This window comes from Mchenga conophoros, linkage group LG11 (genome assembly GCF_057382185.1).
Source record: "Mchenga conophoros isolate Kocher_MC1m ecotype Shallow Benthic linkage group LG11, M_conophoros_male_GT1.1, whole genome shotgun sequence".
Lineage (NCBI taxonomy): Eukaryota > Metazoa > Chordata > Actinopteri > Cichliformes > Cichlidae > Mchenga > Mchenga conophoros.
The window spans coordinates 21,655,704-21,682,911 of record NC_140536.1 but is presented as its reverse complement, the minus strand read 5'-3'; the positions used below and the strand labels follow the sequence as shown (position 1 = coordinate 21,682,911).

The following is a 27,208-nucleotide window of genomic DNA, read 5'->3' as shown; positions in this document are numbered from 1 at the left end:
GCAACAATTCAGAGATCTCCTTACGTAATTGTGCACGAAACAGTTAAATGAAAAGTAAAGTCAGTGAGTAAAGTTAAAGACTGCTGTGTTTAATGTAATATTATAAATTATACGGAATTCCCTTTAATGTTAGATTTAACAAATGCAAGTTGTTTAATGTAAAAGCTTCACCCCTATTAATCCCGCTTCATTGTGAGTACAATCTTGCTCAAATAAACAAAGGAAAAACCCATGATTTATCATATTATCTGTAATGAAGTTGCCAGCAAAACATGACATTGCAAACATCATCCTTCAGTATGATTTACAATAAGCCTCTTCAACTCTTATGTAATCATTTTCACTTTGCAACTTTTATGATGCAAAGATAATATTTTTTAAAATGCAAGAAAGAACGCTAATTAAATCTTAGACTGTCTGGCAGACAGTCTTGTAGCTAAACTTCTATTTGCATAGAATTTCATCATCACTCTGAAACGGCTATGAAAAAACTGTCTGCATTGGTCGAGTGCGGCTGTCAATCAAATAAATTGTGTGCGTCATTTCCGTTGTCAGGTGGCGCTGTCGCTGTGGAAAGATGCGATCAGCGAAGAGCGGAGGCTTTTCCTTAATTGCTCATTTCGGTAATAGAGGCTAAAAAAGCCGAAAGCAAACCTCTGTGGTGTCTGCTGTGTAAAACGAGAAGCGCCTCACATCTACCGCAGCGTTCACCGAAGAAATGTCCATGTTTTAAGGAGGCGACACAGATTTAACCCGGCGGTTTAGGCTCGAGGTAAGTGAGATGGTGACTACGTTGCTATCTAGCTTTTTGGCACGGCTAGCCAGCTGTAATGTTACCTACTTTGTTTAAATGGCCTGCCGCCTGCTCTGTAGCCTCGAGCTTGGCGTTAGCTCACATCGCTCGCCAGGAGCAACCATATTTAAACCTCTTGGGTACGCGAGAAGACACGTAAAGCAGCCGTATTTCAGCTAACAGCCGCTCAGTGTAGTTGTCACCGAAATACTAACTCCTTGTTGTGCTGTGTGCCCCCTTTGTGTAGTCGGTAGATCCGTATTTAGCCGAGTAAATCGATCATATTCGCTGCCGTACTAAGTTTGTATGCGTGCCTAACATTGGTTTTATGTCGCTGTCGGTAAGTGTACAATGTAAAAATAACTTGCCTTGTGGTGTTTAAGCAATTGCCGCAATCAAGCATTCATTTATTCGCGCTTTGCAGTCTGATTTAGATGCGTGTACCTAAACGTTTGAGATCGTTCAGGTAGTTTTTGTTAAAAGAGATCTATAGAAGAGCCAGACATCAGCGTCTGGCTGCTGGAGTACTGAGCTGCCTGTAGAGTGAATTTGTCCAAGTTGCAAAGCATAACGTCAGCGCTTTACTCTACGACCCGTCTCGTTTACAGTGCTTGCTGCCAGGACTGAACGGTGTCCAGTCCAGACCTTGTGGTTGCAAAATGGCACCAAACGACGTGTGCGCGTTTGTAGTTATTTTTGTCAGGTGATTTGCAATGTGACCTTGTGTCCACGACGTTGGTGTATGGTCAAGGGCGTTGTTTTTGCCAGAATCTAGTCGGCTGCATCTAGGAGCAGGGGCAGCGTGTGAACGGATATCAGTAGCATTGCATTTAAGCATAAGGACTGGAGATCTGACCTTGGAGTTACTTTGTCTGTAACTGGCTTTGCATCTGTGCATGTGTTATAGCATACCTTTCTGCACGGTTTTACTTTGTAATGTTTACTACCGAAGTGCCATTTTGCTTTTTCTCCATCTCTGTACTACCTTGCTATCGCAGTTCAGCTTTTCTTGCAGGCCAGACAAGTGGCTTGGAGTCTGGGTGGGTGGATCTTGAGACACCTACGTGGTTGTTTTGTTCTGATACTATTTAAGGAGCCCACATTTCTCGTGGGCACTGGCAGCGTGTCTCTCCTCCTTTTGTGTGATATGATTCAGAGGTTTTATCTGTTCTTGTCCTCCATCTGATACAGGCAGAGGCAGCCTTGCTTACTAGATCATAGGCTGTGCAGAGAGGCACAGCAGTGTCAGAAAAGGAACCGTGTGTTGTCATCACGCTGAAGTAATTTAGGTCAGTGTGGATAAATTGGTTAAATTGACCTTTGCTTTCTTTGATGACTCAGGTTGGCTCCACAGTACTGCAGCTAGTTTTTAGTAAGTACATGAATAGCTTTGGGTTCATTTGTGTGTTGTATCTGCCTATGAGTCATTTTAGTGTTGTAGTTCAAGGTGCATAAGCATTTCGGTTTATTCGGTTGGAAGAGAGAGTTGCTCCATGTACTTATTTAACTCTTGCACTCATCCACAATTTAGTTTATTTTCTGGAAACGCTGGAAGCCCTGTGTACACGGTTCGTTCTGTTAGCTTCTTTGGCGGCTGCCTGAAAAATTAATTTCCTGCCCACAAGTCTCATAAATTGTAATGCCTAATTATCTGTTGCTTTGTGTCCTCTAGTGTAAGATGCTTTCTTACTACTGGGAGCATGACTTGGTGTCACTCTGGCTTGTGCCATAAATGCAGTCAGAAAACCTCAGCTCATCAGACTCAGTGGGTGATGACTAGTGGAGATGGAGACAGATGGGCGAGAGACATGATGATGACACTGTCTGCTGTCTGGGATCACAAAAAGCCTCATGGAAGTGAGAATTCATACCAGCTCTACTGACTGCCAACTGTCCTGCCTCCTCTCTGCCCAAAAAAAAAAATTACTAACTGGCAGTGGTGCACGATTAGTTTTGAAACAGGAAGATGGGCAGGTTCATTAAAAAGAATTTTCTGGAGTTTGTCGGATGCAAGATTGAGATATTCTAAAGCTTTTTGGGTCTCCATCAAACTTTAAAAGATGTTGTATAATATAAGGTTTTTGTGTGTGGGGAATCTCTGCTGTGGCTCAAATATGCATACTACTTATCAGTGACATTTAACGTAGAGATGCGACACTCAGATATATCGCTTGTATGTGGACATTTTGTGTGAGCTTTTCTATCTCTAAGCTGCACCTGCCAGAGGCTTGTGCAGACTCTTATCGGTGTCATCGCTTAGACTTTTAAGGCTCTCTGGACGACAGCTGGGTGAATCATTCCTCTCGGTTCAGGGCACTACTTCCCTGTTATGGGAAACGGATGGGGTTTCATTACATAGGAACTCTGTATCAGTAAACAAAACATGCTGCATACCTCTTGCTCTCTGAATTCTGGGAGGCAGATCAGATCTGCTGTGTCAGTTAACGTAGTTTGTGCAATGATGTGTCACACTCTCTCTGCTTTTTCTGGCATGTGAATAAAGTTCCTATCAGGACACTTTATTTTATTTATTTTCCCCCTCTGTAGTTAGAATATATCCGTTCAGATAGTCCTGGCTGTACAACAGATTTAGAGCGGAAGGATTTTCTGAATCAAGTCCACTGCAGCAGGAAAAGCTAAAGATTAAAGTATTAATCGGAAAAGCTTCCATTTTAAACAGTATTGTGCAAGTGGCTCTAATTTATGTGAAAGTGCTAGCTGTTTAAATTGCAGATTTTGGCACATTAACATAGGCTGTTGGAGATTGAATCTGAGGTGTTACCCTTGCCACGAGCAGCTATTAGTCGGAATGGTGCTGTAATGGCCTCGCATTGACACTGAGGTGTCGGTAACTGAGTGTGGAATATTTAAAGGTGGAGGTGCTACAAAGCCTTCCCCATTGTTCTTTCTACCACAGTCTGCAGAACTATTGCTAAGTTTATAGTAGATATGTTAAACATGTATCACTAGTTTTAAAAATACAGACTTGATTATAGATGAGTAGTACATGACCTCTGTTCAATTTGCTTTGTTTTTTTTGTTTTTCCCCCCCCCCAGTCAGATGCATGCACTTTCCCTTTAACCTGACGGTCTTTATCTGATGTGCTAATCAGATTTATTCCCCTGTAGAGCTCCAGTATGTCTAAGCGGCGCTCGTCGGAGAGGGGGGCTGGTGAGACATCAGGCAGAGCCAGCAAGCTGCAGAGTCCCGGGATATCCGGTAGTAATGCCAAGAGAGCTGGGCCCTTTATTCTTGGTAAGGACACTAGTAGTGTTTGCTCAGTTCTGAAAAAGGTTGAAATGTTGGCTGGATGAAATTTCACCTAGTGTGCATTGTAAATATGCTTCACATGAATACAGGAAATAGGGGGGTGTCTGTCTGTGTATGAAGGGCCTAAGACAAGAATTTGAAGAATTTTTGCAGATCGTCATGACATTGACTAGAAAGGTCTTAGTCTGTTTGAGCAACTTTATTTCCTCCCATTGAAAAAATAATTTCTTTCCTATACTATAAAATGTACATTGGACACAACTCTTCCACTCTTTGCAATACAGACTTCCAAAGAAAACATTACACTTGAGGTGTTAATGGGTAAATGCAGCCTTTAATGAGTGGCAGTGAGAGCACACACACTTCAGCATGTAGCCTTTTGGTCATGCAGCTGTTCCCTTTCGTGTCCTTGCAGGGCCTCGCCTGGGCAACTCACCAGTGCCGAGCATAGTGCAGTGTCTGGCCAGAAAAGACGGCACAGATGACTTCTATCAACTCAAAGTAAGCCTGTCTGGGTAGAAATGTTGTTGTTTTGTGGTGTTTTGAGTTTCTTTCTTACAAACATATGACTCAATTAAGATTGGGCATCTTGTTCAAAACAAAGCTACGTCACCTGTAGACACCTGAACTTTTGACCTTCCTTTTGTTGCTGTTCATTTTATTGCCCTGTTTAAGTCTAGCAGTCAGTTTACTGGGACTGTTCGATGTTTGTTAAACAAGTGGGGAGCTTTACAGTTGAGTGGAATGAGGGTTTGCGCCACCTGTAATGTCAACTTTTAAACCTCACAACCCTCCGTCATACGTATGACACAGAGCTTGTTTACTTCATTGACCTGAGTCCAGCTCGACCCTGTTTACTCCAGAACTTGGTGACTTAAGTCATTAAATGTTTTGTTTTAGGACTGAAGAGTAAGCAATTAAAGTGCGCCTTTTTTGGGGGGGCGGGAACGCTATCTGTGCCTTTAGCCCTTTTCTATTAGTACCTACTCAGATGACTCGCCATAGTTTTCCGGGTTTTCCATTAGGTCATAGTACCTCGTACCAGGGACTAAAGTAGTACCTGCTCAGCCAGGGTGCCAAAGTGATCAGAGGAGGTGGAAAAAATGTGACGCTGTCACCAATTGGCTGATCAGTGGTGTCGCTCGATGAGTCATGAAAGCATCTCGTTCACGAAAATCAAAACCACCTTTTTAAACCTGGAAATCGGGGAAAAGGTTACAAAAAACATTTTGTGATCCCAGAGTCTGACGAGAAGCCACAGACCAAGCAGCAGATATATAGTTGCTTCGACGTCCATCTAGTAACGTTGGTATCGCATAGCGTCACGGGACACTTGGCTGTGTTGCTATAATGACGACCACACACATTAGGTGCTACTCGAAAGGAATGGGGAAAAACCTGTCGGGTTGATCCGAGTAAATGCTAATGGAAAAGGGGCTTTTATAAACTCTTGTCTTGGGGCCTAATGTCTGCTCTGTGTGTGGTTACTGCAGATTTTGACGCTGGAGGAACGAGTAGACTCTGCCAAGGAGACACAAGAGGAGAGGCAGGGGAAGATGCTGCTGCACACCGAATACTCACTTCTTTCTCTGCTGCACAACCAAGATGGTGTGGTCCACCACCATGGCCTCTTTCAGGTAGGCTGAGACTTGAGTTGAGTTGCTTTTTGCTTTTGTCAGTGTGGAGGGATAAAATGTTTCTTAGTTAATGTTAGGAATATAAAGTTTTTTTGTTGTCTTTTTGTTTGTATGTTTTTCAGTCAATATTTGCTTTAACTGTTGTGCAAATAAGATATGCTAATGGCATCAACCTGTGTCGTCTATTTTGAACCACTTATTGATTGGTCCTTATTTGGCATCTAGTTATGGCTGAATTTGTCCTCATTGTAAAGAGGTCTAAGAATTTAAAACGCTTTATTGATTTATCTACAGTGAAGTTTGTTTGGCTGGCAAAGAAGTGTCTAATATCCAAAACTATGAAAACTTTCTGCCAAAATGTTATTTTAAACATTGCACTGGCCTAGAACCTCACAAGCTGTGCATTAGTCAGCACTAGGTCGGCAGGCATTCTATATGTGGAGAGGTTTCTATCACTTTCTATTCATTTTAGAATATGGTTTCATTATGCAAGTACAAGTAACGGCATGCACTTATCAGCTCAGTGGCAGCAGTAAGCTTGTCAGCCAGCTGTTATTCTCTTATCCAAGTGGTTTCAAAAGAGAAGTGGGAGTGCCATTAAAACTATATTTATCTGCAGTCATCTTCTGTTTACACTCACATTTATTCATAATGACCCCCACCGCCCACCTACCTTTTCACCTGTCTTCCCGTCGGCGTCCTCTTAACGTTGTTATTGTTAAATCTCTGTCTCCGTTTCCTCTTGTCTCTCTTTCACATCCTGTCTCTTTCATTCTGCCTGTGTTCTCAGAATAGCTGCATTGAGCCATGCACTCTGATTCATTTAGGCTTGTGATATTGATTGGATTATTATAGTGCATCTGTGCTGTGAGAGGCTGGGTTTAATGTACTGTTTAAGAGGTGCTGACTGAATCTTAAAAAAAAAAAAAAAAAAGACAATCTGATACAAAAATCAATAAAGTGGTGTCTCTGCTAGGTGGTGCTGGAAGATGGAATCGCCTATGCTGGTCTATAGCACCCAGTGTTTCAGGGTAGATGTTGTCTTTATCTTGGGTACAGGCAGGCTGTTAATGGCTCCTGCGCTGCAATCTTTATTTCCAATCAATCTGTTAAATCTATTTGATCAGCTGATAGCAGAAAGCCCTTTTGTTTGCATGTGGTTTTGTTACCCCTTTTTGACTGGATATGCTGCATATTAAACGCATTACCTTTTTATTCTCCAGGATCGAGCCTATGAGATTGTGGAGGACACGGATGCTAACAAAATGCGCAAGATGAAAAAGCGTCTCTGCCTCGTGCTGGACTGCTTGTGTGCACATGACTTTAGTGACAAGACGGCAGATCTAATAAATCTCCAGCATTATGTCATAAAGGAGAAGCGTTTGAGTGAGCGGGAAGCCATTGTCATCTTCTATGATGTGGTGCGTGTGGTGGAGGCTCTTCACAAGGTAAATCTAAACGGATTGTGCTCGACTCATCGAAGAGCATTGTAAAGAATATTTCCCGTTGCACCACTCCAGTGTGTCTAAATGAAACTATGATTGTGCAATTTTCTGAGCAAACAGTTTGGATACTGCAATGTTTTGTCAACTGTTTAGAAAATACTTTTTTTTTTTCTTCCCCCCCCCCCCCCTTTCTATCATCATTTCTGATTACTCATTTCCTATGCTCCTGTGCCACTCCTAGAACAGATTGTTGTGATACGATTGATTCACAAAGCACAACATAACCTTTTTTTTTTCTTTTTTTTTTTTTTCCCCCCTACTTTTTCCTGCTTGCAGAAAAACATTGTTCACAGAGACCTCAAGCTGGGAAATATGGTGCTGAACAAGCGGTAAGATGTGCAGCTTTTATTTCAGCATGGCATGTTAGTTGGCCAGTAATTCCTCCCATTATAGTGGGTGAGTTACTTTAGTGTGCCAGGCTTCATTCTCTCGGCTCACATGTGCATTAGGTCTAAACTGGCTCCAGCAGCCTGCTTCCAGTGTATATCTGAACATCAGTACAACCAGAGGTCGTGTTCTTAGATTAAGGGCAACATCAGTATCAGGAAACGAAAGCCTCACCATTTTGTGCTTAACACTTCACCCATGTGTGTGACTTCCTATTGCTGGATTTGTATTTCTATTTTTTTTTTTTTTCCTTTCTTAAAAATGAGAGGCAAACTGGGCACTGGTTATGCAGCATGCAGGACCTTAGGTGCACCTCAGGTCAGATTTGCCATGCAGAATGAAAAACTACTCATCTGTAAACCATTCAACTGTTTAGAAAAGTGTATTGAGGGGTAAAACTGCCCCCCCCACACACACACACACACACACACACACACACACACACACACACACAATGGAAGTGCTATTTTTAGAGTTTAGACAATTGCAAAATGTTAAAGATGCATAAAGTTGTCTCAGAAAAAAGTTAAACATTAGGAGGACACAAAACCTCTTTAATTAAGGACTGAATGACTAAAGCTGACAGTGTTGTTCGGCCATGATCTGCAACTACTTGTACTGAGATGTCATGTACTTGGTTTATCTGCTTTATTGCACACTTTTTCATCTACTGCATCAGCACCCATAACAACCTGCAGTAGTAGTGATGAAACAATGTTTAGACCAGGGTAGGAGGGTGGTGGGGAGAGGAGCAGACGAGTGGAACACTCCGTCCCAGCTGGAGACAAAGGAGAGGCCTGCCAAAGGCCCATAGCTCAGAGCTGACTCACACCACCATGTACTGCACACACAGTCATCATTTATTTCATTATTTACACTACAATCCTTTTTCTGCATCTGTTGTCTGATCTATGCCCTTTTGTTATATCATTTTTTTTTAATCCATCGTCCGTCCGTCCGTCCCCTCCCCATTTTAGGTTAATATTTTTATTTATATCTGTAGGTTGTCTTTTCTTTTTTTCCTCTTTGCAGTAGAGTCACCACTTGTATTTACAAACAATAGACTTCATAGCATACAAGTGCATCATACATGTTGGTTGGCATGTTTCCTCATGACCCCACCTTGAGTACGTATGACTGTAATGTCAGTGTGCGATTTCAGTGCCAGCTGTTAACAGTATATTATGAATCCGTATTCAGGGTCACTATATTTAGATCTATAGGAATTCCTAATTTTAGATTCCATAGGCGTATGTGGATATGAACTACATAAATGTGTCTTTTTAAATTCTGTAAAAGCTGACAAACTCCTACTATAATCGATATAATAAAATGAAAATACAGTTGTATTAGACATGTAGTGGCTTTTGCATTGAAAACATTTTGTTACACAAAAACCTGGAACTTGGTAAGACCATTCAAATCAGTGGTTCCCATAATCTGCAAAATGAAAGTCTCTGAACAAGTTGCCCAGCGTGTAACCTCTTCTTGTCAGCTGGTGTATTATGATCAGAACATTGTGGGGAAGGAGAAGTCATGGGAGTTATTTAGGTTTCTGGTTTCCTGACTTGCCCTGGGTCACATGACCAGGAAGCAGAGATGATGTGGTCTCTCTTGCGTCCTCAGGGACCCTTGCCTCACGAAGCAAACATGCAATTTCATTTACCCAATCTCCGGTGCAAGAATAGAAGCCTGTGTTGTGATGCACACAGACAAAAGGACAGATCTCTCTATGAAGGAAGCTTTTATGTTGACGGTCCTTGAAGCATTGCCCTCTGTTCCTTTGGCCTATCCTTGTGCAGATCACAAGGCTGCTGTGTGGTTACAGTGACTTGAATTACAAAAGCTGTTAAAGGGTATTGATAACATAAAATTCTGAAAATCAAATTGCGACTTTTTCATAGGAAGATTGGAGGATTTTAGTCAGAGCGTTTAGCCAGAATTGTCATGGGAATAGTGAATGAAAAACGAGGCAGGGTGTGAAAGTGAGAGAGAATAGGGGAAGCTGTTGACCTTAGGCTTCTTAGAAAGCGGATGTGAGTGAAGAGCATGATCCAAAGGACCCGAGCTAGTACACGATGGCTGCTTTTGTGTGCGAGTGCCCCCCCCCCCCCCCCTTAGCGTGTTAGCCCTAGGAGTGATCGTGTGGGTTTGAAGTTGTTTGTGTACATATTTTAAACTTGAGCTTTATATATTCATTTAACAGCCCATCACCATGCAGGCTTAGTCATCGAAACAATTATTCTAAACCACAGGTTGACTCATGTTTGTCAAAGTGCAGCTTTGCTTTTTGCTTTTTTCCACCCCTTCCCTCTCTGCTAAAGGAACATAGTGCACAGTCCCTCAGTTTGCTCATGGCAAATTTAACTGCACTGAATCAAAGTCTCATTGGAGAAATCCTAGTACTACCAGGGAAGCAAAGTTAATCAAACCTGTAAAAAGAGTGAGTCTCTGAAGCACCACTGTATCTGGACTGATGTTGTTCTCATAAAGGCTGTAGGCCAATAATAGCTAACACCATACCATCGGTGCTTATTTGTATTAAGTATATTAGCTTTATGCATGGTTTCAAAATTGAGATTTGGCTACAGTTTGTCTTTGATCCAAAGTGTTCTGCAGTTAAGCCCTGTTGCTCTGAGCATAAAGTTGTTGTTTTTGTTTTTTTGTTAAGATGCCAATACTGCATGTAAAAGCTTTCAACAACTTTTGCAGAGCTTGAAGCCAACTTTATCATTTGTTGTATTTTTTATTTATTTATTTAAATCAAGCCTTAGGGGCAAGACAAGTCTTTATTCCGTTAACTGAATGTGTTGTGTTAAGTCTGAACTGTGTTTTGAGCAAGATTGTTGAGAACATTAAAAAAAAACAAACAACAAAAACCCCCCCTATCAATGGGAATATTGTGTTCACCGTTTGATTGAAAGCATTAACAAGTTTGTTTTGCATGTCCTCACAGGACTCATCGAATCACCATCACAAACTTCTGCCTGGGAAAGCACCTGGTGAGTGAGGATGACCTTCTGAAAGACCAGAGAGGAAGTCCAGCTTACATCAGTCCGGATGTACTAAGTGGTGAGTGAGGGTTTCAGGCATGGATTGTTTTTTTGTTTTTTTTGTTCTTTGACCAATTGTACCAACTATCAGAAGTGAAATGGGTTTGCTTAGTGTGGGTGAAACAAGTGTGCAGGGTTTTTTGTTTGTTTTCCTTTTTTCCCTCCTCCCTCCAAATGCAGACTAGAAATGTCTGAGTAAAATTATGGAATCGTGATTCCTTCTCTGAAGCCAGATAGGAACTTTGTTTTTGTGTTGTTGGTTGTTTTTGGTTTCATAATGCTTAGCAGTCAGGTCTTGTGTTGGATTTTCCGGTTATTGAGCAACCCAGAGGTATGTTGCAATCCTGGACTGGCAAAAGCAAGAAATGGCCTTTTTGCTTTTATTTGAGTAATCGCAGTGATGTTGCATCCTACTGCTGTATGGTATGCATCTGCAAGGGGAAGCTACTTCTTTACTCTTGTTGCTCTGCTTTTTTGGCTTTTTTCCTTTTCCCCAGCTTGATGGTGCTTCTGTTAAAATTGCACACCCAAGTGCCACTATTAACGCCAATTCAAAAAGAACTTTAATTACTGATTTCCAATGCAAACTCTAGGACAGAAAACAAGAGAAGTATAATTTCAAGCGCAGTTCTTTCATGTCCAACCAGTCAAACTGTAGATAAAACCGCAGCGTGTATATCAGCATAACGTGACAGGCACACAATTAAACAGAGCTTCAGTGACTCATACAGTGATGACTCACTAGAGGGAAACTACTCCCATCTACCCTTTCCCCTCCCATCCCCTGCCTGTGTGTCACAAGCTTTAACATAATTGCCTGCTGCTGTTGCTGCCGACTCCCTGGCTCTAACAACAACACTGCCTATGGTCATGCACAGCCATGACACTCCACCCTCGCCAGCATCAGCTTCTCATTGTTGTTCTTCTGATTTAATGTCTCGTCTGGCTTTCAAAACATTTTTTTTTTAAGGTGCTTCTATTGGAAGTTTCTTTGAAGTACAACAGATGTGGAGTATTTGCTTATACTGTTAATCATTAAACCTCGTGATTTGATGGCAATTTAACTTGCTGAACAGTTGGTTCCTCCTCACAGGGCAAAAACTGACATTGCACCAATTGTCAACCTGTTTTCTGTTTGTCATGCATGCTAAATAGACCCTTATCCCCTCCTTCCTGCTTCCAGGTCGACCATATCGTGGAAAACCTAGTGACATGTGGGCGCTTGGTGTTGTTTTATTCACAATGCTGTATGGCCAGTTCCCCTTTTATGACAGCATGCCTCAAGAACTCTTCCGCAAGATCAAGGCTGCTGAGTACTCCATCCCAGAGTGAGCATTTATCTTTGTGGAGATTTAATTAAAGTGATCACATTAATATGACATTTTGCTCTGTTATTATTCTTTCATTCAAATTTGTTCTGAGATACAATCTTGCATTGTCTTTTGTTGTACTGCAGTAAAATCAAGGATTTAAATGCATTTGCTTTCGACAGCATTTTGATATTTATTTCAAACCTGACCTTGTAGAGGTTTTTGTTTTAGGTTTTTTTGCTTTAAAGAAAAATCTTGTCCTTTTCCCTTACACCACCATTTATAGGGACGGCCGTGTGTCAGAGAACACGGTGTGCCTAATCCGAAAGCTACTGGTGCTGGACCCTCAGGAAAGGCTGACTGCAGGAGAGGTGCTGGAGTCCCTCGGTGCCATCATTGCCTCATGGTAATTGCGCCACCTGCTGGATGTTTGAGTGAATCAGATGTTTTGCATTTTGTTTGCAGAGAAACGAAAAAATTTGACTTGCACTGCTTTATTTGCACATTTCCTGGTATTGGCTATAAACCATTTGCAGACAGACAGTTCCTAACGATTAATGTGTTATGTTTAATCACAGGCAGTCAGTTTCAGCAATGAGTGGCCCTTTGCAGGTGGTTCCAGATATTGATGATCAGGTCAATCACCCGGAACAAGAGGTAAGATCTTGGAGGAAAATTACATTTAAACTTAATAATAATGGATTGGATTTATATAGTGCTTTTTAAGGCACCCAAAGCCAAAGACCATACCACTATTCATTCACTCTCACATTCACACACTGGTGGAGGCAAGCTACAGTTGTAGCCACAGCTGCCCTGGGGCAGACTGACAGAAGCGAGGCTGCCATATCGCGCCATCGGCCCCTCTGGCCAACACCAGTAGGCGGTAGGGTAAAGAGTCTTGCCCAAGGACACAACGACCAGGACAGAGAGCCCGGGGATCGAACCGGCGACCTTCCGGTTACAGATGCGATTCCCAACCCCCTGAGCCACGGTCGCCCTAGGATACACAACTCAAAGGATACATATGCAGCAGGAGCTACATACTGAAAGTGGGTCTTAACAACATTGTAGCCACAGACCATAGGGAATTTGGGTGACCCAAAAGTGATGAATCACTTCCAGTTTGGACACAGCCAAATTGAGCGTCCTTGATGCAACTATCAAAAGTTGAATATTAAATTTTAGTTACAAAAATCTCTTTACACAATGTTGACTTTTTGCTACCACACTAACTGCAGCATATTGAACTGGATGCTTTCTTTCCTCAGGCCAAGGTGATAGAAGAGTCTTCGCAGTACGAGTTTGAGAACTACATGCGGCAGCAGCTGCTGCTAGCTGAAGAGAAGAACACTATCCATGAAGCCAAGAGCTTTCTCACAAACCGTCAGTTTGGCAGCATCCCACCTGTAAGGCGTCTTGGACACGATGCTCAGCCTGTCAGCCCACTAGATGCTGCCATCTTGGCACAACGTTTTCTGCGGAAGTAATCCCTCAATGACCAATTCTGGACTCTGGCCTCCCAGGAAGTAAAGAAACCTGCAGAGTCTAGAGAGGACTGGTGTAAACCCATTCCCCTCACCCACAAAATTGAACTTGCATACAGGAGGCCTGAGCTGATGTACAGACGGCCTTGTATGTAGGTGGGGTTTTGGCAGTCTAGGTGGAACAGATAGAAAGTGGGTACCAGAACAAACTGCCAACCCAGAACTTCACTTCTCCTGTCTGAATCCTCTTGTGAAACATGGCAAGGCCTGCAGGAAGATCTGAACCAAAGGTTCCTGTCTTCAAGTCGCCCACAGTCAGATCTCACTGTGCAGCAGACGTGATTGCATAGTTTCACACGGCCCCAACACAAGGCTCTGCCTGGAGTGTTGAAGAAACTATCAACCCTGTGTTCCTCCTCTGTCGAGGATGCCCTACTGTAACACTTCCCTTCCCAACCAATTCTGGATCCCCTGAGCAATACAGGACCAGAATCATGTAGCAACCCCCTTTCTTCCTAGTGGTAATGGTATTGCCTCAAGTCGGATCACTTGATCACAGATGTCACTTCTGTATACCTCCATTCCAACCTCCTCTCCTCACTCCTTCCTCTCAGTCTGTTTTCCTGTAATGTTCCTGTCTGTAACTCTGACTTCAAATCAATCTACCTCTCTGTCTCTCTTCTGTTGGTAAACCATGCTCACTGTTCTGAGACAAGGGATTGTAACAATTGAATCTTGATGCCACCAGTGACATAGCATTAATGTTTTCTGTCAGTGATAATGCTTTGAAACCTTGTCAGTGGTTTCAAAAATTCAAATAAGCTTTTTTAAATCATAATTAAGTAGCATTTATCCCTATATTTGCATTGAAGAAAGAACTGAAGATCAAAGTATGTACAAGCATCCTTTGGTATTTGCAGAATGCATTGTCTCCCGCTTTTGCTCATCCCTGTGGAAATCTATTTTTAGCATCTAGGCAGCTAGTGTGAGGTACCTGGAAGTTACAATGCCAAGAACTGAATGGGGGGAAAAACTGTTGGCTCCTCCCTGCCAAGGCATATTGATAACGCTTCCACAGTGCCAGTATAGTGACGATCGGGCACTGTCTTGTTTCTATTGCCAAAAATCTTGCCTTAAAGTGCCCCTATTATCCTTTGTAGGTTTCCCTGTCCTTTTAGTCTTGCATGACTATTTCCATACATGTGAAATGTCTGAAAAGTTGGAGCCAAGTGCAGTTCAAGGGGAATTATTTGCAACTGTGGAAAATGGTGCTGATGAAATGCCTGAAACTCCTTGCTTATATTCCTCTTTCCCCCCCCTCATCTGCATTACTATGTAACACACTGCCATTGTGGCAAAGGTTTGGCATGACCTCAAAGGTCGAGCAGCTGTCTCAGCTACATGCAGACGCAGCCAGCTGCCTCAGTCATTACTTCCTTGCCAGAGTCGCTCCTGCTAACTAAAATGTCACAGCTATAAGCAAAGCACAACAAAAGTTCAGTTGTTCGCTGCAAGCGTGAAAACCGCTTTCTTTGTGTACTCCAGCATCTGAAGAAATTTGAACTTTTCTTCTTAATATTCACGCAGCCATAACGGTTAGGAAGTCGTTTATGTGTTTGGTGTTGGCATGGTGCCCGGCTAACTGTACTTTCCATTTTCTTCTCTTGGGCTCTGGTCATACTAAACTGTATTTTAATGCAGCTGTTTTCCCACTAAACATGTTGTCATGTGAACATGTTTCTGTTGCCACAAAATGGACTGAGTATAAATGGTGTCACAAACACAACCCCCGTGTGTAAATGAGCTGTCACTTTAAAGCCGTTTTCTGACCCCTGCTGCTCTGTACTACAGTTTCTATAAGCGCAATGTCATCTGACCAAAATCCCCTTTACCCAAGTTAGGCATGCATGTGATGGTTGCAAATACTTTTTCCAAGCTTTCACGGAAAAGAAGCAAAAATGTGGCTAAAGCTTTGTTACCACTCAGAACAGGCATTTGTCAAGCCAACTGACCAATGAGCAGGCTTAAGGAAAGGGGGCAAAAAAGGGGTTTCAGTGTAAGTAATGTACAGTGTGAAATTTACCAACCCATCCCACACTCATGCATGTGTGCGTGTGTGTGTGGACCATGTAAACCTGTTCTGTGGGCACTCCCTCTTTAAGGCCTGTAAATAAGTCTAATAGGGGCACTTTAAATTTACTTTTAGCCAAGGAAACCGGTACCCACAGGCTCATTCAGAATCAAATGGCTTCCAGGTATTTAACTTCCCTGTTTCTCTTTATAAAGACGGATTTGGGATAAGTGTTTCAGTATGAATGTGAATGTTTGACGTGTCCATGAGTGCATGTTGTCTTTTGGGCCAGGCGAAATGATGGTCTGAGGCTGTTAACTGTCTCAGACCCTTTAAGCTATCCTCCAATCATTGTGTTCTGTTATCTGGCCTGCCTCAGTGGCAGACACTGTGAAAACTAGTGCAGGCTTTGCTAAAACCGGGCTTGACTGAATGTTTTAGGGGATGACATTAATGCTTTAAGATTGGAAATGATCACATATCTGTTGCCATTCTCAGGCCTCTCTCTTGTACATGCTTGTATTATCTTATGGCATAGGCTCCTGGCTGGTAATGAATACTATAAGTCATAGAAAAATTCAAATACAGACTCAGATTTTAAGTTTAGTTGCTGGGTTTTCTTGGCATTCTTAAGTGTTTCTTCAAACCATGGCAAAGCTACTAACCAGTGACTGTTAGGCATTTGTGCACTGCAACTTGCCTTTGCATATTGGTACCTGCTTTCTAGGCTTATTTATATTCAAACTGATTGCATGAACTTAGGCTCTTGAATACTTTCAAATCTTTACTACTTCCCCTTGTAATTTCATACTTTTATTCACTTGTGTAGACTTTCTCCCAAATGCCTCCACTGGAGCTTGCATCACAGACATTGATTATAGATGGTCCCAAAAAAATTAAGTGACATTTCAGACAGTGTCACTTAACTTTGGGTCTGTTTCATTGATTTAGACCAGTGAAGCAGACCCCACATCTTTGCTTTAAGCGTCAGCTCCAACAGTGGTTCTGCTTTAACCCTGTTATTTTGATCCTTTTCTGCCCGTTCATGAAATGGTAGCATTTCTATTTTGTTTCCATTCTTTGTATTACTAAGTCTTTCTTTCCATTTTGCCATAATGTCTGTGATCACCTTAAGCTACACTAATGAGACTGACTTTTGCATAGTTCTATTTTTTAAAGAAAACAAAATGATACTTGCATGTTTTCCTTATTTTATAGGAGGGGTTGTTTTGTAGTGTTTTGTTTTTTTCCTTTTCTTATATTTACCCCCCCCCCCCCCCCCCCAAAAAACTCCCTACACTTGCTGGTCAGTATGTAAATAATGCACCATCATGACTGCCCCAGTCATTGTATCTATTCCACCCCAATGAGATACCAGCTCTGCTTCAACACATGGGATTGATGTGTGCTTTAGCTCACGTTGGCCTTCAAGTACCACATCTGGAGGCTGAAATGTGTAAAGACAGCTGTTGGCTTTCTCCCACCTCAATGTGAATTCCATGGGTTATACAGCAGTATTGTAGTAGTAATAGCATAGGTTCAGTAGTGGCTGTGGGGGTTTTCTTAGCACCATAACTACTGCTGGATTTTTACATTGATACTGTGGAAAGTGTCTTAACACCATCTCCAGTGACACGTCTACAGTTTAGTAACTCAAGAGTTGATGTTATGTCCCCTGAATCAGTGTTTCACTTTCTAGCTAGTGGTTTTTACCACATTCAATGTGTTTTACAGAGTTGTATTGGTAGATTGCATTGTGGACTGAAAGCATGGAAATTGTGAGAGAACTCTGTGTAAAAACACGTGATTATTGCAGGATATTTGGATTTGCCAGTAAAACAAGTTGTAGATGATTGGGTTCCAAAAAAATCTCAATCTAAATTGAAAATCAACCTCCCCAACTGAAAGTAAAAATTTTATACATTTTTTTTTTTTTCCCCTCAAATTTAATTTTACCCTAGTTTTAAAGTTGTCAGTATATAACTGATGTATAGCTGACTGTTTCAACTGGAAACTTGGTGTAGGATGTGTGGCGTAGTTTAAACCCAATGGGAAAATGTGTTGTAAGCTGCTTGGTTGGACATGGGCATCTAAATACAGAAAACTGCGTAATTGTACAGATGAGAACGCGTTTGTATAAAAACATATTTTTCTACTTCATCAGATCTCTACATGCATGTCAGCAATAAACTTTGATATGGAAACATCCAGCTGTCTCATTCTTTCCCACTAGGTGGAGCAGTTAAAACAAAAACAAGACTGCAGTAGGGGGATTGTATTCTAAGTAGACCCATAAAAAGACTACCTCTCCTATATATTCTACCAGATTTGGACAAAAGAAATCTATAGAAAACTTGTACAACTGTTAGACGTCTCTAGATGTGCGGTTTCAGTGCGCCACCCGTGTTATAAATGACTCCCTTTGTACTGTCTCACTCTTGCAGTGACTGTGGTTTTGGACCACACTGAGGTAGGCTTTCTCAGAAAGGAAGCCTCCTGCTGGCTCTGACAGCATTACAGTACCCTGTGGGGCTGGTCTTCCACCTCACCTCATGTCACACCCTCATGTCACTCAGGCCAAAAATGCTACACATGGAAAGCCTATTTTAAGCAGACCATAGACTCATTAAATGTGATACTGACAAAAGTTACTTTTTTTTTTTTTTTTTTTTTTTTGTTATGTAATGTATACTTAACCTACATTTTACAGGAATGACTTTTACAGCAGGCCGTTTGTTGTGGAGTTTACATGTGTTCTCTGGATGCTCGGGCTTCCTTCCACAGTCCAAAGACATGTACAGGACTAAGTTAATTGGCAATTATAAATTAACCACAGGTGTGAGTGAGAGTGGTTGTCTAAATATTAGTCCGCTGACAGGTTGGCAAGCTGTCAAAGGTATAGCTCTCACCCTGTGATCGCTGGGATTGTGTTCAGCAGCCAAAACCCAGAACTTGATAATGGTTTGGAATTTGTTTTATTCTAATGGTCTTAAAAACTCAACAAGTAGTGAGCAAGGACACAAATGCTGTGCTGACTCATTGACAAGAATGCCTAAGCTTTAACCTTTCCAATATTTGTTGTCTTTTAGTACATTCACAGAACGTCAGGATGGAAAAGTCCAGAACCTTTAAGGGACTAAGCTCTGCTGATTTTTATTCCCTGTAAGCTACAAGCAGCTGGCCTTGAGGATGGCCCATAGATTCATGTGTCACAAACAGGTGTGCGTTAAAGACAACATCAGACATCTGCAATGTTCTTGCTTAATTACCTTGGAGAGCATTATGTATCTGATTCCTCTAGAAAAGTGCAAGAGTGGGGTTATGCAGCTGGATGTGGATAGCAAAGGGTAAGAGTATCCACATTTCCAGATGTGTGAATGTTGCAGTGTTGTCATAACTTTCTGTCTGTTTTAGTGGTAGCAGTAAATTTAGTTGTTTTGGAAATAACTGATTTAAGTTCCCAGCTGCATCAGCATTGTAGTCATTACTGTTTATGTCTTGTAGGGACTGTGAATGTGTCTCTATCAAGCACTGACTCTTTATGGCTTCTCTGGGCAAGACACTTAAGCAAAACACACTAAAGAAAACAAAAATGTAGCATTGGAATTAAAACAAAACATGATTTTAAACCATAAATGCATCAAAGCTCATGGAATGCTGAATATGTGCCTCTACTTCATGGCCCAGTCCATATCTGCTATTGTTGCAAAGGCAAAATGATCTCTGACTCGCTCTCCTAGGAACTGAACAAGTAAGGTAAATGTGTGTAAGATGACTACAACGGATAGTCCAGGACAGAGCTGGCCCTCTTGACCAGTTCGTTGGTTTGGCTTGTATGTGGGGTGGGATATATTAGGGAGCAAGTAAATATTTTGTCCTTAAAGCATCATCAGAACTGCAGCTCTTTGTCCTCAGTGGTCAGTAACTATCTGGAAGCTTAGAAAGGAACAGTGGTGAACTAGCAACGGGGTCATGGGAAGTCACTGATACACTTGGGGAGCAACAGACAAGCTACTGTAGCTCAGATTCCTGAAAAATGTAATGCTGTTTCTAATAGAAAGGTGTCAAAATACACAGTGCATCGGTTTGTTGCGTACAAAGCTCCAGACCAGTCGGGGTGTTTGTGCTGACCCCTGTCTACCGTCAAAAGCAGCAACAATGAGCATGCAAGCATGGAGCAATGGAAGAACATGGCCTGCTCTTATGAATCATGTTTTCTTTTACATCATGTGGATGGCCGTGTGCCTTGCTTACCTGGGGAATACCTGGTACCAGGACTCGCTATGTGTAGAAGGCAGTGTGATGCTTTAGGCAAAGTTATGCTTAAAAACCTTGGGTCCTGCCATCAATATGGATGTTACTTTGACATGTACCACCTACTTAAGCAATGTTGGAGATCATGTACACCCTTTCATGGAAATGGTATTCATTGATAGCTGTGGCCTCTTTCAAGAGGACAATGGGTCCTGCCACATTGTGGCAATTTGTTGACTTGGCCACCATATTCCCAAGATCATAATCCAATTGGGATGTGCTGTACAAACTAGTTCAATCCATGGAGGTTCCACCTTGTAACTAACAGGACTTAAAGGATCTTTTGCTAACATCTTGGCACCGGATACCACAGCACACCTTCAGGGGTCTAGTGGAGTGCTTGCCTCTGTGGGTCAGGACTGTTTTGGCAGCAAAAGAGGGGACCAGCACAATTTTAGGCACGTAGTAATGTTATGCCTGATTGGTGTATCTGTGCTTTAGATTTGTTTTAAATATGAATACAAGTTCATTTTTGACTAAACAGCAATCCAGTATTGATCCCTAGCTCCTAATACTGTAAAAGTAAAATCCAGGATCTGAAGAGACCAGTATTGTTAACAAAGTTCATTTTAGGGGAGAAAAGCAAAAAACTGGCCTCAAAACAAAATATGCACATGGTACCCATATGAGGAGTGAAAACAGCTGGAATAGGTTTTACTTTAATTGTTTTAAGTTTGTCTTTAGTCGTGTTCGTTCTTAAAATGCATGATAAGCAAAACTTCTGACATAATCATAGTACTAATAGCCACTGTAGCAACAAAAGCAAATACCTTCCTTTTTTAAATATCTAAAAACAAATTTCTTTTTTTTTCTTGTCTTCATTTATTTTGGACATATGTTGTACTACTGTAAGCTACACCGTTTAAAACAAGTTCCCATGTTCTGCTGAACCTAGAAAGCACTGTTAATGTTCCACTCTCATATGACGATAAAACAAACGAGGTAACAAAACCACTTGTACTCATATTCGTCCCACATTAAAGAATCAACTTAATTCCGTCACAGACGGGCTTAGACGATGCTATAAAACTGGTGCCAGCAGGAAGAGACTTTGTTGTGGTGCCGTACACATGGTACTGTACTGCCAACAGAGAACAGAACAGACAGAATCTAATAATGCTAACAAATAAAATAGTTTTCTGGTAATAAACCTTTTTTTTTTTTTTTTTTTTTTTTGTGACACATCTACAAAACTACAAAAATGATTCCCATACAGACTTAAGTACAGTTAGAGCTGAGACCAGACCTTGATTTCATTTGACTGCTTTTGAGTTCTCACAAAGCAATACATTTTTTTGGAAAAAGACTAAGACCAGGGGATTCACTGCTATCATTTTTATACCTGTGTTAAGTGTTGGAGCTGGACACTGTGCACACTTGCTAACACCACCTAAATTTAAAATGCATTTGCAAGTATGCAAATGTCTTTTTTTAGGTTCTAAAACAACAAGCGCCTTAGGTTTTTTGATAGGTTGAGATGTGTTGTGTTTTGGAGCTTTGGGAGGGATGACAGTAACTCACTGCTGTTCCTGCACCTAGAGGGCACATTCCCCTAAATGTATTGTTTTTTGATCACTATTGTTACTTTTTTTCTTTTTTCTTTCATGGGCTCTCATCAGTCTGGTATGTAATGTGGGTATGAATCGTACCACAAGGTATTTCTAAAGCTTCACACACACCCGGGGCATAACCCCTCTTACTCACAATCATCTGAAACCTATCAGTGTGCATGTGGTCAGAAGGTTGTTTACAGCCTCTCTGTTTCTCTCCATGACCTTGTCCAGTTCTCAGAGAGAAACACCTCTGCTTCTCATCTCTTTCAGGACGGCATCTTGCGATATTCTTTAAATTACTCTTTTGAGTGCATGTGTTTGACGTTCCTCGCACATTTAGCCTACACATGGGTTTATTCAGAGTTAAGAATGCTCGACATAAAAACTCAAGAGAAGAGCCGGGCCAGCTGTGGGTGGAGACGCTCTTGTTCATTTTTTTGTTCACTCCGTTATTTCAGGTAACATTTATATATTTTCTAAGAAAAAGCTTTACTACTAAGGTAGCACATTCACATTTCATTGAATTACTTTTGCCTGTCTTCACCTCCTGAACCCGTCCATCAGCAGATGAATGGGAAATCCAACGTGGCTCAAGAATGAGTGTCATTTTCAAACTGCCCGCTAACTCTGAACATCTGGTCCGGGGAGGGGAGGAGGGCAGCTCTGTCAAAGGGAGCCCTTGTGTCCCCTGTCAACACCATGAGAACAGCACACCGCGAGGCGAACAAGGAGGCGTGTGTGCACTGTTCATACTGTAATGTCTTTAACAGGCACAAGTTAGACTCATGAATACTGTGTATTTTTGGAAAGAGCTACAGTAATATGAATGGATGTTCTTTTCTTTAATTTGCCTTGAAATAAACTAAATAGACTAAATAAAAATTACCATGTGTTCCTTTGGATTAGTAGTCTACAATTTTTATTTTTTAAATTTTTTTAAATTTATTAATTTATTATTTTTTAAAAAAAAGGCAAAATGCGTTGGTGGCTTTAGAAGGATTTTTTTTCTTTAGGTGTAGTGCAGAAAGGTTTTTCAAAATAATATGGGAACATTATGTTTTCTTTTTGTTTTATTACTGGAGCCTTTCTTTAGGCCACACACAGATGGCGTCAATAAAACATAGTCTGAGTCAAGAAAAAACATCTGATGCTACAACCAAAAGCAAAATCAGGAAATTGGAGAAAGATTTTAGGACTGAGTTTCAAGAAAACAATACTTAATGTGTTTGAGATATCCTAAAATTACCACTGAAAAGATTTATGGAAAGCTGGAAACACAAAAGTGTGCTATTTTGGAAAACACCATTTGAAATGAAATAAATCCCATTAATTAAAATTCCCCGGAGCTGGAAAATTTATACCCTTAGTACAAAGTCCTGTTTTAATTTCAGCAATTGCCTTTTGTTTTTATTCAAATTGGCAAGATTATACGACCACTTCAGTACTTTAGAGTAAACTACAAAAAAAAGGACTCGCTAAAGTTTCTGTAAGCAGACGTGCTCTTTTTTTAATTTTCTCCTGATCTTGTGGTTGTTTATGCCACCAGATGGATCTTTTTTAGTTAATTAATTCAGCGTCTTATTGCTGCCACCTGTTTGTGAAGTTGTGTCTGACATTAATCAAGCTCAAGGGGAATGTTTCCCAAAAGATCTGTTTACCTAATGTGTTTTTCATACAAGTTTTAGTTGCCAAAAGCAAAACTTTCATACAATCACATTTTTCTTTACCGCTATTCTATTTAATTTTCAATACTTACAGCAGCAGTTACAAATTATAGTTGAAAATGTGAAATGATGTGCATAATATTATGAAATATAAACTTTGTACCTCATATTGAAATGCCTTCCTCTTTGTCTTACTAGGTGGCTATAAAAATATTTTATTAAGCAGTCCATAATGTTGTCATGATTGAAAAATCTTCATGTGTTACTCCCTGTGGAGCATGATTTCATGCCAGAGAGCAACATTTGATCATGTAATTTGATAAATGTACTATTAAGTGCGATGGGATTCTTCTCTGTGTGATGAAGCCTCTTGAGATAAGGTATTTTTCTTTGATTAAATAAACAAAACTCAATCAAATGAGATTAACAGTCGGCTTGAGATGAACCCAGGAAAGATGTTGCTTTGTTTGATGTAAAAGCCACATGTTGTATGTATGACAGAACTGGGTCCTGGCCTCTGGGATCATTTTGCAAGGGAAAACTGTACCTGCTGTCCAAAAACAGAGCCAAAAAAACTCAACAAAATGTGAATGAGCGCAATCCTCAAAACGATAATCGGTGGTGAGCAGAGGTGGTATTAGCTTGGGAAACGGTTGATGGTGATTATGACTCCTGCAGCTGTCTTCACTCAGCGCAGCCAGAACTCCAGGAGCTCTGCTGATGTTAAATGAACAGCTCAGCGAACTCAGCTGTCTGTCTGCACCTTTCCTTGTCTAATGACGTTTGGCCTCATACCACAGACTCCCTCAGATCCAGAGATGTAAACAGTAGAGACACGTCGTTAAATCTCATACTGGACTTTTCTGCATATGCTCAAGAGTTCAGGGTGATGTTTCAGTTTTAACCGACATAAAGACCATATTAGGAAAAGAAGGTTACCTCTATAGTGTGCTCTGGGATACTCAAAACTTGGCATTTGTTTTATATTTAAAGTGTTCTTACTTATATGTACTATTCACCATCATAATGATCATAGCTTTTTGTGTGTAGGGCTTTTTTATTTTGTCTTTTTAAGGTTTTGTTTATTTCTGTAAGTATATTCTGTGCTGACTGAACTTAAAGTTTCTTAACATTTGTGGCTCATGAATAACTGGATAGCTGTTAACCAGAGCACAGAGGAGCTGAAGTCTTTAAGAAATGTCAGTTTCTGCCTTGTCCACTGCTTTCAGCACCTAAACATACCACACGTCTTTTCAACTAAACATCACTATAGAAGGCCACTGAGCGTATTCAGTATAGTAAAACCAGACAACTATATCTGATATTAGGTTTTGGCATCAGGGATTTTTCTTGACATACGACAGTGCTGTGGAAAGTAAAGCCCATCAGCAGTATGTTCAGAAACCAGAAGGTTTCATGTTCAACAATATTCCAGTAAAGAAACCAGATTCGTCAAAATGCTGAATAAACTCTGACTCTCACATCCTCCTCTTCTTCCTCTCAAGTGCATCCCACTCCTTCATCCTGTATCTGATGATGGCAAACAGTACCCTGTGTTTCCTCTCACTGTCCCTTCAGTAGTGAACTCTGGTGTGGGCGGTCAATGCTCGTCTCCGTCTCTTTGTGTGTGCTGTAAATATTTTCTCCAATCAAAGAGTCAAACTTCAGAGCTCGGTGTAATCTCTGCAAGTCCATCAGCAGGACTGACATCAAAGCACAGGATGAAGCACTCTCTTAGTCAAGAGTGCACGCCACTTCTACTCAGCTAAGTGTTTTTTCATGAAGAAGGATTTTATTTTTAGTTTAAATTATCACAGGTTGGAGAGAAACACTAAGTATATTTCTTCTCTCACCCAAACTGGTCGCAGCAGATGGCCGCCCCCTCCCTGAGCCTGGTTCGGTTAGAGGTTTCTTCCTATTAAAAAGGAGTTTTTCCTTCCCACTGTTGCCAAAGATACTATTTTGGAAAAACATAAAATAATACTATCCTTTTCCATCCCTACCCAGATGTTCTAGGTATGAGCCTAAATTTCCCACACAGTATAAGATCTGGTCAGAAGGGCAGACCTTTGAAAATGAGTCTATAAGCAGCTATATTGCTAGTTAATAATAAAAGGTGTTAATTAGAAGAAAAAAACAAATTCTTGACTGATTATACAGAAAAACTGCAAGAATTTTAAACAACTGTCAATAAATGAAAGTATGCATAAAAAGATGCATGTGTCAATACTTTGATTCATTGTGAAGCTTTTATTTTAAACACGCCTACTGTTATCTAAAAATACCCACTATGTTGATCGAGAAAAAGAAAACAGGAAGACAAGCAACCCACACAGATCATATTTTTTTCAACTGACTCTTTGTCTCCAAGCCATCCCACAGAAAGCCAAATAGAGCCAGAGGTGGTCATTACTGGTGGCTTCCCAGGGCGATGCTTCACCGAGTATCCTGGTCTATTCTCGGTCGGTTCGGGTAAAGTTGGTGCAAAGCGGTTCTTATAGTGGAAACAGGGTGACAGACATTCATATAGGGTGTAATTCTTGCGGTTGTGTCTTCAGCCCCAATGAGGCATGGGTGGAGTACCACTTACTAAAACCAAACCAAGATTTCCCAAGTGGTGCCAGGCACCCATAGAGAGGAAACATGTCTGGACCAATCTGTGGCTACATCCTAGTCCACATGAGAAATTTTTGGCTGCTGTTTTGCTTTGCAGCTACATATTTTTGTGTGAAACTGTAATAGAAGCCGCACATAAGAACTGGGGCTTAGGTCTACAGAGGTCTGTCATCTGCACACACTATATCCATGTTTGGAGCTGCTGCTTCTTGCTCTGTTTTGGCTTTTTCGCATCGTTTTATCGCATATGAGTCATCAGAAAGTTTGCAATGTGTTTAATTTATTTATCTATCACAGAAAAAAAGGAATACAATGTTTCTAAAATTAAGAAATTGATAATTTAACAGAATAGATTTCATTTATGCAGACCCAGGGTGTACAAAAAAACCCTCTTTTGACTGAGAACATTAAGGCCCATTTTTTCAGGCCTGGGCTTCCTTTTGCACGTTGTTTTTAAAGGCAGCAGGCAGCTCGAGGTCCTGACAGGCTATCATTTCCCCTGAGAAAATGAATGTATTTTAAAAATATGGCAGCGAGCCTCTATAAAAAAAATTTTCTTAAAGTGACGCAGAGTGCTCTGTGTGAAGTACACTGAAATAACACGGATAAAGAAACGTTTCAGAGGCCTGAATATTACACTGATAACATCTCTTCCTGTGTTACTTAATTTAAGATACCAAAGTAGTCATTACAGCTCTGGGAACACTTTAACCTTGTGCCCTTTCTTATGCTTGATATGGATGCAATCAGTTTTATATTGTAATCATCAATTTGAGATCACTAAGTGGCTATTCTTCCATCCAGGTAGTGAGCACGCGTAAGCCCACTGAAATTTCCGTTACAGAGCAGAAGCTATTGCTGTGTAACTTTCAAAACATCAGTGCTCCACCTTCAAATACAGTTAGATCACAAACCAAGAAAAAAAATCTTATGCTTTGGCATTCATCAATTGCAATAACAGTCAAGCTGCAAAATAAAAAACACAGTTTCCAAAGAAGTTTGGATGCTCAAAGCAAAGAATGAATGCAATGACTCATGAATCACTGAAGTCCTTCATTTAAATAAAAACTGCTGAAAGAGACGCTGGATGTGGTTTAGGCAATATGTTTTAGAAATAGGCACAGCCCCTTCTAAAGACAAATATCTGTTACTCAGGAGGACCCTGCATATATTGTTTATCATTAATCATGATTTCACAGAAGGAAGGAAGTTTCTCATGCCACTAGCGGTTATGCACTCCTATACTACTGTGGAGGCCAGCATTGAACTGTGTGCTGATGACTGGATAGACACAGCACCCGTGGTTTTCCAAAAACTGTAGAGACTCTAGAGCAAATGATCATACTCCATCTGGTCATGGCCCAAAACTTCTTCTGCTGTGTTCAAGTTGCCCTGCAGTGCACAGGCGTAAACAGCTGGTGATGCAAACAGAAAGTGCTCTGTAATCTAGACAACTGCATTTAACAACGTAGTTGTACAAAGGCTTGGTGGATCACACCTTCAAAGGATCTCCTGAATTGGGATAAAATTAATGATTCCTTCCTATA

General features: G+C 41.0%; 1 protein-coding gene across 2 annotated transcripts; it reads left to right on the top strand.

Moving 5' to 3' along the window:
* Positions 1–560: 560 nt before the first annotated feature.
* Positions 561–17,722, top strand: stk40 (serine/threonine kinase 40). 2 transcript variants are annotated; one of them, XM_085291455.1, is made up of 12 exons: positions 561–772; positions 2,466–2,650; positions 3,923–4,049; positions 4,480–4,565; positions 5,558–5,701; positions 6,925–7,149; positions 7,483–7,535; positions 10,550–10,665; positions 11,830–11,974; positions 12,243–12,362; positions 12,535–12,613; positions 13,228–17,722. In XM_085291455.1, the coding sequence occupies exons 2-12, from the start codon at positions 2,645–2,647 to the stop codon at positions 13,444–13,446; spliced, it is 1,320 nt and encodes a 439-aa protein (XP_085147581.1). In that variant the 5' UTR covers positions 561–772; positions 2,466–2,644; the 3' UTR covers positions 13,447–17,722. The 2 variants fall into 2 exon arrangements, with proteins under 2 accessions (XP_085147581.1, XP_085147582.1); XM_085291456.1 differs by lacking the exon at positions 2,466–2,650.
* Positions 17,723–27,208: the final 9,486 nt, after the last annotated feature.